At 42.5% G+C, this 20466-nt stretch overlaps 1 protein-coding gene and 1 long non-coding RNA gene across 7 annotated transcripts in view; one reads left to right on the top strand and one right to left on the bottom strand.

Annotated features, from left to right (window-relative positions):
- Positions 1–7035: 7035 nt before the first annotated feature.
- Positions 7036–20054, bottom strand: LOC308501274. 2 transcript variants are annotated; one of them, XR_013993862.1, is made up of 5 exons: positions 19957–20054; positions 13183–13267; positions 10736–10845; positions 9888–9981; positions 8811–8946 (listed from the first exon to the last, which is right to left on the bottom strand). It is a non-coding gene; the product is annotated as an uncharacterized lncRNA (long non-coding RNA). The 2 variants fall into 2 exon arrangements; XR_013993861.1 differs by lacking the exon at positions 10736–10845 and having other exon boundaries at positions 7036–8946.
- UBE4B (ubiquitination factor E4B) overlaps positions 19699–20466 on the top strand; it is a 111658-nt gene continuing 110890 nt past the window's right edge. Inside the window, exon 1 of one of the 5 annotated variants that reach the window (XM_081057368.1) lies at positions 19699–20448. Coding sequence is in view for 4 of the 5 variants with exons in the window: in XM_081057369.1 (XP_080913495.1) it covers positions 20425–20448 (24 nt within the window). In the remaining variant the exon portion in view is untranslated. The remainder of the gene's footprint in view (positions 20449–20466) is intronic. The other 4 variants (XM_081057369.1, XM_081057370.1, XM_081057367.1 and 1 more) reach the window with 4 other exon arrangements.

The raw sequence follows: 20466 nt of genomic DNA, 5'->3' as shown, positions 1-20466 counted from the left end.
GCCTCCAGAACTGTGAGAAACAAATTTCTGTTGTTGAAGCCGCCCAGTCTGTGGTGTTCTGTTGTGTCAACTCAAGCTAGGAAAGATTTTGTCACCAAGTAGTGGGGTGCTACTGTAACAAATACCAAAAATGTGGAAGTGGCTCTCGAACTGGAGCATGGGTAGAGGCTGGAAGAGCTTGGAGGTGCATGCTAGAAAACCCTGGATCGCTGTGGGGATTGTTGGTAGAAACATGGACGTTCAAGGCCATTCTGATGAAGTCTCAGACAGAAACGAGAACCGTGTTGTTAGAAACTGGAGAAAGCTGTATGGAAATGTGTGTAGCATCAACTCAGAGAAAATGTGACAAACAGTAGCTTAAATTGTTTTGTTGTTGTTGTTGTTTGTCTTTTAAAATCTCATATAACAAGTTGAGAGAGGCCATCCAGCTCTGGGGATGCTGCTTGGGATAAAGGAAGGATCCAGGAAACTTCTCTTACTTTTGAGAAGGAGGAACAGGCATAGGCTGGGGGACCTTTAATTTCTTGTTAAGTGGAAGAGATGTTGAAATTGAGATGTTGAAAACAGTCAAACTGAAATGTTTCCCCTGTTTTCCCTTCTCTACAGCAAGAAAGCCTCACAGCAAGATCATGCACAGTGGGAATGAGGAAGAGGGGGATTCTGGGAAAGGGTGAGGAAGCTAGAGGCTGGGTGCTGCAGACCAAGGCAGCCCAGACCCTCCGTCAGGCAGCCCTGGACACTATGACTCTTTTTCCAGCTTAACGATGTGCAGTCCAGCACGTGTGCCAAGTAAAAAGGCCTGTCCATGGGCTGGTCCCCAACTCTTCAGGGAATAGTGAAGGGACCAAAAACCAATCAGGAAAAGGTGAACAATGTTGCAGATGGGGAAGAGAAGCCACAGATTCTATGTCCCAAAGAGTTGAAGACAGGGATTCAAACAAATCCTTGTATATAAATGTTCATGGCAACACTATTCACAATACCAGCAAATGGAACTAACCCAAGTGTCCACTGACAGATGACTGGAAAAGCCCCAAATGGTATATTCATGCAACGGAATATTATTCAGCCATAAAAGGGAATGAAATTCTGACACATTCTACCATGTGGCTAAACCTTGAAAACATTATGCTACATGAAGGAAGCCAGTCACAAAAGACCACATACGAAGGTCTCACAATTAAGTTCACGAACTCATCCTAGAAAAAGTGCTACATACCTCATTGCAGAATATCACTATGATCACCTTTGAAATGCTCCCCTTGGGAAGCTATGCACTGATGCCAGCGCCTAGTCCACCCTTCAAAACAATTTTGGAACTCTTTTTCTGGAATGGCCATCGGAGCTGTCGTATTACCCTTGATGTTCTGTATGTCATCAAATTGTCTTCCTTTCAATATTCCCTTTATCTTTAGGTAAAGAAAGAAGCCATTGGGGGCCAGATCAGGTGAGTAGGGAGGGTGTTCCAATACGGTTATTTGTTTACTGGCTAAAAACTCCCACACAGACAGTGTGGTGTGAGCTGGTACATTGTCGTGATGCAAGAGCCATGAATTGTTGGAGAAAAGTTCAGGTCGTCTTTTTCACGCAGCCTTTTTAACACTTCCAAATAGTAAACTTGGTTAACTGTCCAGTTGGTACAAATTTATAATGAATAATCCCTCTGATATCAAAAAAGTTTAGCTACATTGTTCCAACAAGTTCGTGAACTTAATTGTCACACCTCATATTACATGAATCTGTTTATATAAAATGTCCAGAATCAGCACATCCACAGAGAGAAAATAGGTTAGAGTTTACCAGGGGCTGGAGAGTAGTCATTGCGTAATGGGTGCAGAGTTTCTGTTTGGGGTAATGAAAGTGTTTTGAAATGGTTGTGCAATATTGTGAATGGATGAAAGGCCACTGAATTTTATATTTTAAGATGGTTAATTTTGTTGTATGAATTAAGTCTAAAAACAAAAGCAAAAACTAACAACAAGGTGGAGGGCCCATTCAAAGCAGAGCAGCAATTCTCAGACTTTCCAAGAGGCTGAGTCAGTAGTTTAGACGCAGGGCCCTTGATCTGTCATTTTAATAAGCAGCCCAGGAGATTTTGACAGGCTGTCAAGGACCATACTATGGAAACCCCTGGGCCAGAGTGTGGGATAGAACATCCAATAGAATAATTTGCTTGTCTTGATTAGAGAGAGATGGTGGTTCCCGGTGCCAATGTCCTCGGTAAATGAAGGGGTTGAACAGAGTGTCTGTAGAAATAAATAACATGAACATTAAGGGAATCAGGGTTATAGAATAATGGGGCACCAATGATAATGGGGTGGCAGTGGTGATTGAAGAGAAAGCTGACCCACCTTGGGGGAGAAAAAGGCAACCATTGGCCATCAGCAGCTCTAGGTTGAATGCAGACGAAGAGCATGTTCCCTGATGTATTCGTGTTCTGTGGCTGCCATACCAAGACACCACATACTGGATGGCTAAACAACAGAAACTTACTTTTTCCCAGTTCCAGAGGCTGGAAGTCCAAGATCAAGGTGCCAGCAGGGTTGGCTTCTGGTTGGTTTGCAGATAGCCACCTTCTCGCAATGTCTGCCCAAGGCTTCCCGACTGTGCACACGCACCCCTGATGTTTCTTCCTCTTCTTACAAGGACACCAGCCCTCTTGGATTAGGGTCTACCCTTACGACCTCACATAACCTTAGTTAAAGGGCCCATCCCCAAATACAGTCACATTGAGGGTTACGGCTTCAACATATGAATTTGAGAAGAACACAGTTCAGTTCATAACACCTGAAAATGTGGAAGAATTCGTCAGCCATAGGACAGGGGACTAGGGGGCAAAATGGAAAGAAGAGGTCATCGGGCCCAAGTGACTTAGGACTAAACTACACAATTTACCTGTTCAAATAGCCAGGTACTTTCAGGAGCCAATGAAGGAAAATGGGTTGACATAAAAATGGTTTCATAGCTTTCACAGTCTGGGCAACTTCCTTCCCTTCTTTCCTTCCTTCCTTATTTCCTTCTTTCTTTCCTTTCTTCCTTCCTTCCTTTCTTCCCTCCTTCCTTGTTTTCTTTTTCTTCCTCCTCCATCTTCCTTCTTCCTCCTTCCTTTAACCTTATCACTAGAAAATGTCTTTTTAAAAAATAAAATCCCAGTTTAAGCAGTCCACAAAAATCTAGGTGGGAAATAGTTTTACCTTCATCCTTTAACACCTGCAGATAGCTATTTCTTCAGGCATTTTAAGAAAAGTTTTAAGTGTAGAAATTAACAGAAAATTAAATGAGAAATGAAACAGAAAAACAGGGCTTCCTAAGGCGACTCTTAACTCTTCACGCTCCAAGGCAGATTGGCATACTGTTTCCTAGAGGGCTTATTTTGGCTCCAGTTGGGGAAGGGGTCAGGAAATGTGCCTCCAAGAGGAAGGTTTTTGTTTCAATCAGGAGAGGTCCTCTAGTGGAGAGCTGCACCGATTTTTCTGGACGGCTCTGGGAGCAGCTGTTACACGTCCGATGGAGGAAGGGTCTACGCAGAGCGCCTAACCTGAGCGCCTAATAATCTGTTTGCCTAACGTATGGGAGGGTGACTGTGCTTGGGTTATTTCCCAAAGTTATTCGGGCCGTCCTGTGCCCTGCTTGGCGAGGAGCTGGCCGCCTGGGAAAGCAGCAGTGAAATCTCCCGAATAGAATAAAAGCGAGGTCTTCTCCGATGCAGGGAGGAGCGGGGGGGGGGGGGGCTCTGCCCGCTTCTGGAAGGACAGAAGCTTTCCAGGGACTGGCGTGCGCTGCAGAGCTGGCACCGTCCGTGTGACCCCAAACATGGGAAGGGGCCTCCCAGAAGTTTTGCTGCGAAGGGTGACCCGTTGTGCAGCTGCCCTCGCTCGGGTGGCGCGGGGAGGACCCGGCGCGCCCCCTTGTGGACCAGCCGCACATTCTCGCTCCCTGGGCCCTCAGGAGAGGGAAAGAGGGCCCTTCCTTGCTTTTCGTTTTTTAGACTTGGGGTATTTTTCTTAATTGTGGTAAAATATGCATAACAAGAAATTTATCATGTTAATGATTTTTAAGAATACCGTTCATTTGCATGAAATGCATCCACATTGCCGTACAACCATCTGCAGAACTTTTCACCTTCCCAAACTGAAACTCTCCAACTCCCCATTACCTCGTCCCCCCAGCCCCTGGCAACCACCATTCTGCTTTATGTCTCTACGAATCCGACTACTCATCTGAGTGGAATCATCTAGTATTTGTCAGCCTGGCTTATTTGTGTCTGTCTTATTTTACATAGTTTAAATCTTCAAGGTTCATCCACGCTGTACCATGTGTCAGAATTTCTTTCTTTTTAAAGATTGAATAACGTTCCACTGTATTGCCTGGATACACCACTTTCTGTGTTTCCATCCCTCCCTTGATGGACATTTGGGTGGTTTTCACCTTTTGGCGATTGGGGATCCATGCTCTCGTGAACATGGCGTACAAATAATCTGTTTGCATCCCTGCTTTCATTCTTTTGGGTCTATACCCAAAAGTGGGGAAGGGTATGGTGTACTCAAAAAGACGGAAAATGCTAGCTCACTAAAAGGGAAGTTGAAAAATAGGTGATAATAAACCACTTACATAATGTTTACTATGGGTCAATCACTGTTCTAAGGACTTTACATAGATTAGTTCATTTCATTTTTACAATATATGAAATAATCTTATTCCCATTTAATAGATAAGGCAATTTAAACAAAATTTGCTTACATTAAGTAACTTGTCCAAGGTCAAAGAGTTAGTAAACTGGGGGAACCCTAGTTCCTCCTGTATGTTTCTCTCCTCATGTCTTCTATTTTGGCCACTAGAACACCAGGAGACTGTTTCCATGAAGACAACTTTCCATTATTCGTTTATTCATTCCTTTAGAACATGCTGTGTGCTCGTATGTGCTGGTTGCTTGGAACCCAGAGACACTTAACGTTTTTGTTAAGTTACACTTTGCATATCCCAAGCCTCCATACACACGGCAGTTTCACCCTCTGGTCCGGGTCACTGATCCCAAATTCAGATGTTTTCACTTCTGATTATAGAAGAAAAGTGAGGAAAGAACTTGATAATAAGAAAGCTGAAAACATATCTCCATCTTTTGATACTGTGAGTTACACATTCATCCTCAAGGCTTCACATGGCAGTTTTGCCCATCATCTCCTAAGCTAAGGACATGATTCCAGGTCAAGATGTGCCACATTCTGGTTTTGACAAGACAACCAGGTAGATCGAATCAATAATACGATTAAAGTTCCTAATATATCTCAGTTGAACCTCAATAAGGCTGAAATTGAAAAAAAAATCACCCCAGTTCAGAAAGGTACAAGTCAGTGCTGGGAAGACTCATCCTTAGCAAAGGAATACCTTCTAAAAAGCATCTCCATTATCTACACATTCTGTGTGCACTTAAAGGTGGGGTGGGGGGGAAGGAAGGAAAAGGAAGAGGATGGGTAGGAGGAGGAGAAACAACATTTCAATTTTGCTTGAAATAAAAACATAATTTCTTGGAATATCACTCTTGTTAGTGTTTTTCTCTTAATTTTTTTTACCACCCAACCGCTTTTTTCTTAATTTTAACAGCTTTTTTAAGTTATAATTTATGTGCCATAAAATTCACCCATTATGAGCGTACAGTTCCATAATTTTTTTTCCACCCAAAGAAAATGGTTTATTCGGAAAAGCAAAAAAAGAAACAGAACCATCAAAGAGTGTGAGCACACTGACCAGCTGGTCTCCAGTCCGGCTGCCCAATTCTATAATTTTTAGTAAATTTATAGTTGTGTAACCATCCCTACAATCCTGTTTCAGAGTACACCCATTACTCCAGAAAGGTCTCTCAAGCCCATTTGCTGACTATTATTTTATAACCTCTTTGTTTGGAGTCTCAGACAATGAACTCAGAATACTTAGAATGAATATTTTTTTACACTTACTTTTGTTTTTGCCCAGGGCAAGAATCTCTAGTTCCTGAGATCTTTTGTAGGATACTATTTTCCCTAATTTTCTTGCCCTCCCTTCATTTGAAAGGTCTTCAATTCTTCACAGATGACAGATTTGCTTTTGATATTTACTCAATGTGCTCATTAGCATTTAATTATGTCTTCTGGGTACAATATTTTGGGCCCTTTGCAAAACAGTCTTCAAATCAGTAACAATAAACAAGCTTTTTGTTTAAGTTGAAAATGACAGGTATATTCCTAATCGTATTTTCTCAGTGAAAATGTTTTCTGCAGATATAAAAATCACCAGTCATAAAAATTACAGGATAACTGGTGTTTGTTTTTTTTTTCATGAGGAGGTATAGATTTATCTCATCACTTTGAAAAGTGTTTATTTTAGTATGAAGAATGACACACAGGTCAGATTATGGGCTGGCAGACTCTAGAACAATTAGAACTGACAGACAGTCATTCAATAGACTCAGCCCTGTGTTTTTGTTATTCAGAAATCTGGTGGAGGGCATATTGTGGTAGCCTCTCTACCATCCATGTTATCCTTTCCCTATTTTGTCCCAGCCACATGCTTAGAATGGCCATACCCCTAGTTCTGTGAGTGAGCCCAGATTGGTTTAATCATGGTTGCCATTTCCCACGTCCATTGTTATTGGCTCAGGGCCAGTTAATGAGAGCATAGTTGGCCCAATTAGAGTGAAGGATTTTTATTTATTGATGGTAGTAAGAAATTTCATTCTCCCTCTGTTCCCTGTTCCCCACCTCCCACTTTTTCAAGCCAGGTGGGTCAATAAAGTCTTTTAATGTCTAAAACAGTTGGAGTTGGATTTTGTTACTTGGGTTGTAAGGAGTCCTTATGGACGTGCTTTACAATGACACCGTAAGGTAAGTATTATTATCCAAATATTATACGATAAAAAAACTGAAGATTGGAGAAACTAAACAATTGGCTTAAAATCTACGTGATCTTAGAGCCCATTTACCATTGTGCTATACTAGTTCTCCCACCCTGTGTAAGTGTTCCTGTTTTCTTGCACATTGAATGACCCTGGAGAGCATCACTAGATTGAACAAACAAAACATTTATTCCAAATAGTAAATATACAACGTGGGCTTTCTCCAGATACATGATTGTAAGTAAACCAAGAAAAATACTGAAAAATTCCAGGAAAAGAAAGCAGTGATTCCATTATAATGAAGAGACTGTATTATGTTCAAGTCAAAGAAAAAAGACATGCATGTGCTCAGGTGTGCCAGGATACAAAACCAAAACTATTCACAACGGCATTGTTTACAACGGCCCAAATCTGGAAAGATATGCTCATCGAGAATGAAATAGCTCTTTTCCTGCCTGGCTGCATGAGGATAGACTGCCATCATGAATGAAACCGTCACTACCCAGACCAGGCAGTTCAAGACCAAAGGACCACTTCCCTGGAAACAAATGATCATCGATGTCTTTCACTCTGGGAAGGCAACAGTACCTAAAACAGAAATCTGGGGAAAACTAGCCGAAATGTACAAGACCACACTATATGTAGAGTTTGAACCCATTTTGGTGGGTGGTAAGACGACTGGCTTCAGCATGATTTACTTGGATTTCTTGGACTATTCAAAGGAAAATGAACCTGACCTTGACTTGCAAAACATGGCCTGTATGAGGTGACTGTGTAGTTTTTTTTTTCCTTGGGAAGATTAATAAACTGAAAAAAAAATGGATGAACAAACTGTGGTGTATTCATACAATGGAATATTTTACAACAATGAACGTGAATGAACTATGTAAGCTAAATACAATCAATAACAAGGATGAATCACATAGCTTTTGGCGGCCGTGAAGCTTGAGAGATCCCAGGTGACCAAAGACTTAGGATCTCATCGTCCTCCCAGCCCTTCGACCCTCCCCTGAAGGGTCTCAATAAAATGGATTGATTCCCCCCCCCCAAAAAAAGATGAATCACATAATGTTGAACAAAAAAGTCAGATACAAAAAAATACTATAGTGTAATCTCATTTACGTACAATGAAAAAGTAGGCAAAACATAAACTATATTGTTTTGGGATGCCCATATAAATGGCGAGTATGAAGAAAAGCAAGGAAATGATCAATGTGAAAATCAGGAAACACTGACCCCTCCAGACAAAAGTGACAAGGTGGTGATCAGGAAGGTCTGGGGGAAGAGGGCATGTGACTAAGGTCTGGCAATGCCAGATTCCTTGACCAATGTGGTGAATACACAGGTTTTACTTTATAATCATTTTTATGCCCTTTTCTGTATGTGTGTGATATTTATTTCCCAATGAAACTTTTTTTGAAAGAGAGAAAAGGCTATCCCTAGAGAAATGGAAATGAGTTGAAAATATTCCTTTGATTGTTTGCTTTACTATTTTACTGTGGGTGCAGTTTTTCAGAAACAAAGGCACAGTCTTTGTGATTACGTCCAGTTGCAGAGAAATGTACTAGAACATCATTTAGAAACTTGTTTCTCAGAATTGTGCAAACCAGAACTGCTTTCTGGAACCTCATTTGAAATGTATGTTAGCTAGAGATATAAAACAGGAACTATACATACCAATGGAGATAAATGTTCAAGTCAAATAGGTTTATTTATAAGTATTTTTATACCTCTTAATACACAGACAACTTGTGATGTTTATGTGGTTGCATAAAAATAGAAATGTGCCTTGTGTTTTCCAGTTTACATGGTTGGTTTACCTTCCTCGTAACAGTTCTATTACCTAGCCAAGAGTTCTTACACACACACACACACACACACACACACACACACACACACTGCTGGAAAGTTGGAGGAGGCGGGAATATGCTTTCTTTATCCTTCCCTCACGTCAAACTTATAACCTTATACAACAAAACAAATTACATATTTTTAAATGTTTTTCTAAATTCAGTGTACTACTTCTTCCTGTGTCTCTTGGGTCTGCTGTGATGTCAGCCAAATCACATCTGCGGCTGCTGGAAATATTAAGAGAGAAGAGGGAGGGGAAAGGGAACAATTAGTATTTTTTAGTCTGGGATATTGTAGTCGCACAACAGCCTAGCCAACTGTCCCTCCATGTCTTTCCTTAAGGAAAGAAGAGTTTGTGAGATTGTGCCTTTCTGGGACTCTGTTCCATCCTTGTGTTTACACCTTATGTCTCTCTGTCTGATCCCCAAAAGATGGTTTGCAGCCAAAGACGGGTAAGATATCTCACGGGAGATACAACCTAAGCCAGGCGGAACCGAGTGGGGACCCCTAATGAGCTACCTTAGAAAAATAAGGGAAGGGGCCTTGCCTCCCCTTCCCCCTGCCTGGGAAAGTCTGTTGCGCGCCCTGGCTTTTCCCTTGCAGCTGTTTGTGAGAGAAGTCATGAGGACAACAAAGATCAGTCCTCTCTACTTATCTCTACGGAGCTGTTACAATATGAGAGATTTGACCCTGAGAAGGTACAGACCTTAGGTAAGACATCATGGGAACTTGTGCTTCGGCTGTTTGAAGGTTAAAATAATTGGCTTGGGATGTTTCTAAAACGTGGTGAGTCTCACAAACCGTGCCAAAAACACTGCTACTCCCTTGTATACTTATCAATAAAAGCCTCCAGTCGGCTTTGTTCAGGGCTCCAGTCCTCTGAGACTGAGAGACCCCTGGCCTTCTGAGAGATTTAACAGCATTAAGTCTCTGTTTGTTTCTTTCTTAAAAACTTAACCCAAACCGCCCCTTCTCGCCTCCTCACTGCCCTTGTTGCGCGGGACGCGACAGGATATTATGTATCTTGCCTTTCTCCCCAAACCTCTCTAGTCTGATGTGACTTATTTACTCCCACGTGAAGTGGTTACCTTCCACCATGTCCCTTTCTAGCTGACGCATTTATCAATTCTTGTCTAAGAGTAAAGAGAAAAGAAGGTAGGTGACTTACGATGAAAATAGAGCCAACAGGTAGTGTTTCCTCCAGCTAACACTTCTTTTCACTTAATGAGGAAGTACAGATAGTGAGTTGGCGAGTGGTTGACCTGATTAAAAATATATTAAATCTTTTTTTATTAAAACACAACAATTCATTAGCTTTTAAAAATCAAACAAAACTTCTAATATTAAATTTTAAGTATAATATTAATGGAAAAAATGAACAACAAGAGACAACGTCCATCCATTTGGCTATAAAATAAAAGTGGGGTCAGAATGTTCCTGCTTTTCAGGGGATTATAACGATGAATTATCGTGTTTTAAAATGCAGCGAAATAATGATATAAGTTGAGAGCAATGTAAGGCTGTTAGTAGATTTCCTTCAGAATATCTTCTGCTACGGTGAGTCAGGGCTATGTCCTCCAAACCAGAAGTAATAAGTTATTTTTCCTTTGGACTCCTCTAGTACTTTCCTTGAATTTTTTTTATGGCACTTAGCACTTTCCACCACACATTACAGTTCTCTATGTATTTTATCTGGCTCCTTGACTGCAAGTATCTTGCAGGTAGGGTACCACCTAGTATGTCCCATTTCACCAGTTTGTTTTTGTATCTTGCATGATGCTTTGCCCATTATAGGCTTTCAATAAGTGGTCACCGAATGCAAGAGATGACAGGCTGAGTCAGCAGCTCGGGTGTCTTTCCTGGCTTTGGCAATCACCTCTGCTGAGTCCATCAAACAACCCCGGACATTAGGTATAACCAAATTGCCCCATGGAAAGCAAATCCTGTGCCAAGCGAGAGGGATTCTGGATTCTAAACTCAGGTAAGAGTCAGAACAGACACATTTCAAATAGTTACCTTGTAGCAATGTTAAGTCAATCGCAGGCATTACCTCTGATGATAGCCAGAAATGACACGGATGTAGTTATCAATAAGGCCTCATAAAGCAGTATTCCTCTGCAGGCAGGCTGCATCATTTTGTGTGAGAAGAAGGTTAAACATGTAGAAAATTGCTAACATCAAGTCAACAGCAAGAGCAAACAAGACCTAGTCCTTAGATGCTTTATGTAAGAAAAAATTGCTACTATTTTCCTGTCAAGAGGAAATAATCCTTTTCCATTTTATATGATAAGGATATACTTCTTAGAAGGTAAAGAATTCAAAGAAGACACCGATAGTATACACAGTCTAACAGTGCTGTTATTATCTCCACTTTTTTCTAAATCTTCAAATTTTCCCCTCTCTACTAATAATTCCCATTGACATGCAAGATATATTATTGCTCCCAATCTTTTTTTTTCTTTTTTAAAGATTTTATTGGGGGAGGGGAACAGGACTTTTTTGGAGAACCGTATGTACTTCCAGGACTTTTTCCAAGTCAAGTTGTTGTCCTTTCAGTCTTAGTTGTGGAGGGCGCAGCTTAGCTCCAGGTCCAGTTGTCAAGTTGTTAGTTGCAGGGGGCGCAGCCCACCATCCCTTGCAGGAGTCGAACCGGCAACCTTGTGGTTGAGAGCCCACTGGCCCATGTGGGAATCGAACTGGCAGCCCTCGGAGTTAGGAGCACGGAGCTCCAGCTGCCGGAGCCACCAGGCCGTCCCCCTATTGCTCCCAATCTTAAAAAACAAAACACTTTCATCCATTTATCCCTCCACCTACTGTCCCACTTCTCTGCTTTCTTTTGCCACAAAACTTCTTGAGTGAGTTGTCTACACTTTCGTTCTTTCTTAAACACACTCTGATCAGGTCCCTGCCCCATCATGCTGCAGAACTGCTCTTAAAGCCACGAAGAAACCGCTTGTTTCTAAATTTAATAGACAGTCTCAATCTTCATCTGACATGATCTATCAACCGCATTTGAAACAGTTGGTCATTCCATCTTTTTTTAAACACTATTCAATTGACTTAACAGATACAACACTCTACTAATTTTCCTCCAAGTCCAAGGCCAGTCGCTGTCAGTCTCCTTTGCTCGTCCCTTTACCAGCCCTTGCTTCTTAATGTCGGAGGCCCCAGGGCTCAGTCTGGAGACCTTGTCTGTTGCTGTCACCACTCCTTTGGTGATCTCATCCCATTTCATGATTTTAAATTTTATTTATACACTAAAGATGCTCAATTAATTTCCCTAGTCCGAGCCCTTCTCCTAAACTCCAGATCTATATATCCGTCTGTCTAGTTGACATCTTTACTTCAAGGGCTGGTAGAAATCTTAGACTTAATATGTCCTGAGTTAAACTCCTTATTTTTTCCTCAAAGTCTACTCATCTCAATGAATGGCAACTTCATCCTTCTTCTAATCACTGGAGTCATCCTTCACTTCTTTTTTTGTTTCATTCTCACACTCCACTCCAAAATTCTGTTGGCTCTTTCTTCAAAAAATGTATATCTGGAATCCAACCGCTTCTCCCTACCTGCATTGCTGCCACCTTCGTTTGAGCCCCCAGCACCTCTCACCTGGATCACTGTACCTCTCACCTAACTGATCTCTGTGTTTCTCCCCTTCCTCTCCTACAGTCTATTTTCAACATAGCAGCCAGAGTGATCCTTTTAAAACATAAGGGCAATCAGGTCACTCATCTGTTCAAAACTCTCCAACAGCTCCCATCTTAGAGTAAAAAGCCACAGACACCACCTTCCTTTCCCTGACACTCATTCTGCACTGGCCATTCTGGCCACATCCCAGGCCTATACTTGATTCAGGGCCTTCTGTTTCCTCTACTCCCAATGTTTTACTCCTGATATCTCCTTGGCTTACTTCCTTAGTCCCTTCAGGTCTTTCTTCCAATGTTACTTGCTCAGTTAGGTCTTCTCTGCACACCATATTTAAAATGGAAGCACCCATCTTCAGCCTTATTCCCCTTCTTGGATTTATTTTAATCTACAGCACTTATGGCCTTCTAATGTACTATATAATTTATTTAATTATTTTACTGGTTATCTGCCTCCCCTGGTGGATGTAAGCTCCATGAGTGCCGAGATTTTGTTTTTGTTTTTCTCCACTCCTACACCTCTGTACCTAATCAGTGCTCAATAAATATTTGTTGAATAGCCATGTACTTTTCTAGGTCCTGGGGCTTTGGCAATAAACAACACAGACCAGGTCTCTGACCTCAAAGAGTTTACGTTCTCTTGGCAGCGGTGGGGGAGGCAATAAGCAAGCAAAGGAAATGCCAGATTTGACAAGTGCCATGAGAGAAGGAAATCGGAGGTATGACAAAAGAGTGATGGAGAAAGGTGGGTGACTTTAGAGAGAGTGGTCAAGGAGGGCTAACTCATCATTAGCATGAAAACCCCATGAGCATACGGACCTGTTCCATCTTATTCATGGCTGTGGTGGGACTTTCCAGGGCGGGGACAGAGGTTCTCAATTTGGAACCTGTTGAGAAACAGGACCTAGGAGACAGAAGAGTGGAGATTTAAAAAAAAAAATCATCTTGTTACTAATAAATGAGCTGATACTTCATCCCTAAATAAATACGTAACGGGTCAGGGGCACCGTTGGACAACCACAGGCTTCCCCACAGAGACACAGCCTGTCCCTGTTAACTTATTTCAGCAATAAGAGCAGACCAGAAATTCAGGGAAACAGGGGGTTATCAGAGAGAAAAGCCAGATGGACTGAGTCATCACACTCAGTACCTACTTCTGAATTCACCAGTCAGCTAACTGATTCCTCCTGTCCTGGGAGAAGTGAGTTGGGATGGTGGTGCAAAACTGAAAGTGGAGTTCACATTCGCTCTCCTCCTTGGAAATTAAGGAACAAGATGTAAGTGTTTCTTCCTGACCTGCTGTGACAGCATGAAACCTCAGCTTTCCTGCTGAGGGGAGAGTAGTGGACGGATGATGACCTAGCTGAAGCCAGCCACCATAGCGTCTGAGAGGCCATGCTTCCCACAGGCTGATCCCATAGGCAGGGCGCCATATTAATTCAGGCCCATTCCTGCAGGAGGTAGGACTTCTCCAACGCACTTGACTTGAGGACACCCATCAGCTTGGCCAAGCTTTCCGTAGAACTGCTCTGCAGAGTGAGACTCTTTCCACCCAACACTCCCTGCTCCCCTCTCTCCTTACACTGGTAGCAGACTTATATCAAACATGAAGTCTCTCCCCACCTTCCCTTTTAACCTTTATCCTTCACATGCATTTCCCCAAATAAATCTCTTACACGTCTAATTCTACCTGGGTGTCTGCTTCTTAGAGGACCCAAACAAACATGCATGTTGTATCCTCAACAGTTAGAAAAAGGCAAAAGATGCCAAGTGCTCCGTAAACATTTGTCACATGAATTAATGCATGAATGAGGAGATGACATTTGAGCTGAAACCTAAAGAATAAGAAGGAAGCAGCCATATGAAAACCAGGGGAAGAATTTATCGGATAAAAGAACATCAAGTGCCAAGTCCTCAAGAAGAGAAAGAGCTTGTCTTATTAAAGAGTAAAGGCCAGTGGGGTCGAAGCACAGGAGAAGGGGACTGCAACATAAGACGAGGCAAGAAGAGAGGCGGAGAGAACCAAATGTCACAGGATCTTACAGGTCATGATAAGGAGCTTGGGTTTTAGTCCATGAACAATGAAACATTAGTGAGGGATTTTGAACAAGTGAATGACATGATCTGACGTATATTTTAAGAAGATCATGATGACCACTTTCTGAAAAGTGGATTGAAAAGAGACATGAGTAAAACAGGACCAGACAAGAGATCATGGTAGCTTGGATTCAAGGACTGCAGGAGGGTTGAAAAGAAGAGAATAAGTTTGTGATTTAATTTAAATAGAACCACCTATAATTTGCTGATAGACTGTCTGAGGGCAAGGAGGAGTCACGGATGATGCCAAGGTTTTTGGCTTGGGACTGGATGGCTAGGGATGACATTTGCTGTGGGAGTTGGGCGAGGAGGCGGCAGCTTTGTGGAAGCAGAGTGTCCATTAGGCAGCCCAGATATCCATTAGGCGGTGGACACATAAGTGGAGCTCAAGGAAGAGATTTTGGCTGCAGATATGTAGTTGGCAGCCAGTGTGTGCGTGTGTACGTGTGTGTGTGTGTGTGTGTGTGTGTGTGTGTACTCCTTAGAGCCATGGGACTGGAGAAGAGCACCTAGCGAAGGAGTGTTGACAGAGGAGAGGACTCAGCAGTGAGCCATTGTAGCTCCAAACAATTTAAAGGTCAGAGGAGGAGGCAGCAAATGAATCTGAAAAAGAGCTTCCAGTAAGGCAAGAGGAAAACCAGGAGAGTGTGGCCTCCTGGGAGCCAATACCGGGGGAAAATGTTTCAAAAGTGCTCAACTGTACTGAATGCTGCTGAGAAGGCCAATAAATATTGGACTCGGAAATGAAACTGGTCTTGGCCAAATGGAGGTTGTCGGTGACCTTGACAAGAGATTTTTCTCAGAATGGTACAGACAGAAGGTAGGCTGGATTGATGACTAAGGGAGGGAGTGGGAATAATATACAAAGCCAACTGTTTTGAGTGTTTTGCTGTCAAGGGAAGTGAACAAAGGAGGCATAGCCCGAAGGAGATGTAGAGTCAAGGCAGCAGTTTTAAAAGTTAATGTTTCTAGAACAGATATGAGTCCACTGGGGAGGGAGAATTTTAGGGTACAAATGAAAGGGGATAAAGCCTGGACCAAAGTCCTTAAGAAGGTAGGAGGGGAAAGAATCCAGAGTTCAGGTGAAGAGTTCACCTTTGATGGCAGTAGAGAAAACATAACATACTTATAGATGTAGGTAGTTTTGTAGATCCAAAGAAAGATAACAAGGAAGCTTGGTAGATCTAGCTTTGGAGATCTTAGGAAGATAAATGTTGATCCAGTGAACTCTCTATGTTCTGGCACTTGAATAAAAGCTATCCTAAAAGATTTTAAGTTCTAGAATTCACCTTTATTAATGTATTTTAATTGACTAGGAGGCTTTTACAAAAAATTATTTTCAAGTAACAAAATACCCCCACACACTTCTTCCCCTTTGTACAATAACACAATCTGCGCAAAGTATATCTTTATTTTCAGTCTCACGTTTCAGTTTGTTCTACCGCCTTTATTTGTTACTAGTATTAAAAAGTATTTTTCTCACTTGCAGGTCATTCTAAGAACTAATTTGTCTTAGGTCCTGATGCTTGGTACTTCCCAAGGGAGGTAGATCATTTGGCATGGTCCAAAGGGTTAGGTAATGCAATGCTCAAATGGAAGAAACCGAGCAAAACAATGAAAATATGAGATAAGTATCACGAACACATCTGACAGTTATTCATGATTTTGTGGGAAAACTTCCCTTAAGGGAAGTGACAGAAACTCCAGCACTTAGACATGTTAGAACACATCTGTAAAAGGCACTAAAAATGTATTAGAGGAACTCACTGTAAAAGACCCTGGGACGTACAGTATTATGAACAAAGAGACCTCACCTATACCAAATTTTGTGAATCTACAAAATTACATTCTATTTACAAAAGGAGTACTTTAGAGTTGAAGAAAAAGAAAGGGAGTGGAGTTCCCATGTAAATGGTAAAAACATCCATATATTTATTAGTCTTAAAATACAGAAAGCTTTAACAATCAACTCTATGTCAGAAAATCCAAATGTCATAAATCATAAAATGTTTATGCTTGATAGGACATGGAAGTTATAGTGAATAAAATACTGTGGCATAATCTGCACAATACCACTACTCAGCAAATAAATATACGATCAGTACTTTATCTTATACTTTTTGAATTGCCACTATGCTAGATAGTATATCCTATAAATACATAGAAAGAGATATTTGTATGATAGGGAAAGAATTCAGGGGAAGCAAGATTCCTAATCATTTTCCTATTTGACTTGGGGCAGGCCATTTAACTTTAATAGTTTCACTTTCTCCAACCACAAAATGGGAAGGCTACTTCTTGTAATATTTGAATATTGTGATAAACTGAATGTTTGTGTCCCCTCCAAATTCATATGTTGAAACCCTACCCCACCTCCTGCAATGTGATGATGGTATTACTTTTGGGAGGTAATTAGGATTAGATAAGGTCACAGGGGTGGAACACTCATGAAAGAGATTCGTGCCCTTATAAGAGTAACTAGAGAGCTCACTTCCAATCTTTGCTCAGAGTAATGTGAGAATGAGAAGTCACACACTCTGCTTTCAGTCACAAAGAGAAGTTGGAAGACGGCCCTCACCAGACCAGACCATGCTGGCACCTTGCTCTTGGACTTCCAGCCTCCAGAACTGTTGAGAAATAAATTTCTGTTGCTTATAAGCCAGCCAATCTATGGTGTTCTGTTACAGCAGCCCAAACTAAGACAAATAGTAAATGATTAAATGTGCCTTGTAAAAGTGAATATATTACATCAAAAGCACAAATGACAAAAGAAAACATGAACTGAACTACATCAAAATAAAAAATTTTGTGCTGCAAATAATACCATCAAGAAAGTGAAAAGACAACCCATGGAATGGGAAAAAATATTTGCAAATTATATATCTGATAAGAGACTGGTATTCAGAATATATAAAGAATGCTTTGTATAACTCAACAATAAAAGGATAAATAACTCAATTAAAAATGAACAAAGGACCTGAATAGATATTTGCCTAAAGATGATATACGAATGGCTAATAAACACACGAAAATGTGTTCAACATCAGTAGCTCTTAGAGAAGTGAGAAACAAAATCACAATGAGATACCATTTTATGTCTATTAGTATGGCTATAATTTAAAAAGACAGACAACAACAAGTGCTGGTGAGGATGTGAAGAAATTGGAAAATTTATACATGGCTGGTGGGAATGTAAAATGATGCAGCTACTTTGGAAAACAGATTGTCAAGTTGCTCAAAAGTTAAACATATAACACAGCAATTCTCCTTCAAGTTATATATCCAAGAGAAATGAAACCCTATGTCCACACAGAAACTTGTACACAAAAGTTTATAGCAGTGTTATTCATAATGGCCAAAAGGTGGAAACAACCCAAATGTCCATTAACTGATGAATGGATAAACAAAACGTGGTCTATCCATACAATGGAATATTAGTTGGCATTGTATGGAAATAAAGTACTGATTTATGCTACAACATGGATCAACTTTGAAAACATATGCTAAGTGAAAGCTACTAGAAGAGAAAGGTCATGTAGTGTAGGATTCTATTGATGTTAAATGTCCAGAATAAGAAAATCCAGCGACAGAAAGTAGATTAGTGTTTGTCCAGAGGGAGGAGAGGGGAGGATGGGGAGTGACTGTTAATAGGTATCCAGTTTCATTTTTGGGGTGACCAAAATGTTCTGGAATAAGTGGTAACGGTTGAACAACTCTGAATACACTGACCATTGTAGAACTTTAAATGGGTGAATCGTATGGTAGGTGAATTATATGACAGTAATGATGTTTAAAAAAGGAAGTGAACACGTTAAGTTCAGTGTCACCAGGAGTCCGAATTTTGGCTTACACAGAATTCCTTTCCTGGAGAGCAGATCATATGCAAAGCCAGCAGTGGTCTAATTTTACTCACAAATTCCTTACATATGGGAGCTGTCAGGTTACTATGTTAAGCAAGCACACAAAAAAATTATCTTTCAATTCTAGAATGTAATCTTTAAGAGTATGGTTCAGTAAAGCATCCAGTACAATATATTCTTTGTATGTGGCAAAATCAGGAATTACACGATAGTTATGTTGACATTTAGATGTATACTTTGTAAAATATTTCTATTTTTCAGAGAACGGATTGGTGATTGCCAGAGGAGGGTGGACGGGTGGGTGACACAGGAGAAGGTAGGCAAAAGGCACAAGCTTCCAGTTGTAAGGTAAATCCCGGGCATGTAATGTACAGTATGGGACTATAGTTAACAATACTGTATTGCATATCTGGAAGTAGAATACTCAGTTCTCATAAGAAAAAAATTGTAACTACGTGTGCTGATGCAAGTTAACTAAACTTACTGTGGTAATCAGCTCGCAATGTGCTATGCACGTACCAAATCATTACGTTGTACATCTAAAACCATGTTCTAGGTCAATTGTGTCTTAGTGAAAAAAAGAATTGTATTGTGGTCTAGGCGAGGATGATTTCTTTTCATGGACTCCAAAACCGTTCCTTACACATGTGTACCCACTCCTGGGTCTCACCTATTTATACTTTCATATTTTACCATCACTTTGGAACACATATACATGTGTATATATACATATACACATGTATACATGTATATATACACATATATATGTGCGTATATATGTATGAAACTCTAAAAGGCCAAAGTGAAATAAAATGAAGTTCTACTTGTGTTAGTCTCCTTCCAAATGGGCTTTCTTTGCGGGGAAGAGGGAGGCATGAAGCGCAGAGGTTCTGCGGAACATGAGCAGTCAGCGTGCTGGGGCACGCTCGCCCCAGAAAGGGTACGTTTCCCGTTTCTTTTACTTCGTTCCGCGGCATCAGAGAAAGTCGAGGCATTTGTGAGTCGCTAGAAAGCAAGCGCCTGGGAACAACAGAGGCACCGCGGGACCGGGTCACGGGCGGGCATCCCCTTGTGGCCCATCATCTCGGCGCCGAAGCCGTGCCTCAGGGCCTCCGCCCTCGCCCGCCGGCGCGGCTCTCCCCGGAGCCTACCAGGACCCAGCCCGCCAGGCCCGTCACCGCCGCGCAGCCGCCACGGCACCACGCGGCCCCGCGACCTGCACGCCCACAACTCGCTCGCCCCTCCCCCCTCCCCGCGCGGCTGCGGGGGAGGGGGTGGGGCGGGGGCGGGAGAAGACGCAGGCGAGAGGAAGTCGGCGGCGCGACGCCCGCGACCCATTGGCTGCCTCGTCCTGGGCCAGAAGCCCCGCCTCTTTGGCGGGGTCACGTGATCCCTTTCAAAGATGGCCGCCCTGTTGTTTTGATGAATAATACTTGGTGGGGCGAGGGGGTAAGAGTAGGGGTGGACGGGTAGGAGGATTTACTCTTCCAGCCAGAGCATCGCCAGTCCGGTCCTCCCCCTCCCCCCCTGCCAGGGTTCCGGCGTGGAGGCGGGGCGTGGCCCGCCTGCTTTGGGAGGGGAGGGGCTTCCCCTTTCAGTGCGGGGCTCTGCCTGGGCGCCTCTGGGGTCGCCTTACCTCGGGGCATCCACTCTGCAGTCGAACAGTTCCCGCCGGGGCCAAAGGGTAGGAAGGAGAGCCGGATCTGCTGGAGGAAGCGCAGCTGCCGCGCCACCACCACGAAGCCACAGCAGGCTCGGGGCACGCGACGAGCCGGAGACCGAGCTCCTCAGCCTGGGTAACCTGGGAAGCAGAGGGTAGTCGGTGGCGCCGTAAGATAGCCCTGTGGCAGCAGCAGTGGCGGCCGAAGGAGGCTGTTCAGGGTCCAAGCAGCCGTAGGAGTCTCGGGGGCTGTTGGAGTGACCGACGCCAAGGCAGTTCAGTGCCTCTCGTGTTCTTATTTTTTAACCTCTGACTATGCAATTCTGAAACCTCCCCCATTCGGGGGACCAGACAGCCCGATAGACACCTTCCACTCTCCTCCCGCCCTGGTCTCAAGAACAGAAGGATCTCTCCCTAACGCCTTTCACCATTAAGAGGAAAGCGATGGAGGAGCTGAGCGCTGACGAGGTGAGGAGGTTGGGGACG

This window comes from Rhinolophus hipposideros, assembly GCF_964194185.1.
Source record: "Rhinolophus hipposideros genome assembly, chromosome: 8".
In the NCBI taxonomy this organism is placed as follows: Eukaryota; Metazoa; Chordata; class Mammalia; order Chiroptera; family Rhinolophidae; genus Rhinolophus; species Rhinolophus hipposideros.
Note: the sequence above shows the minus strand (reverse complement) of the source record. Positions and strands in the feature narration are given on the sequence as shown.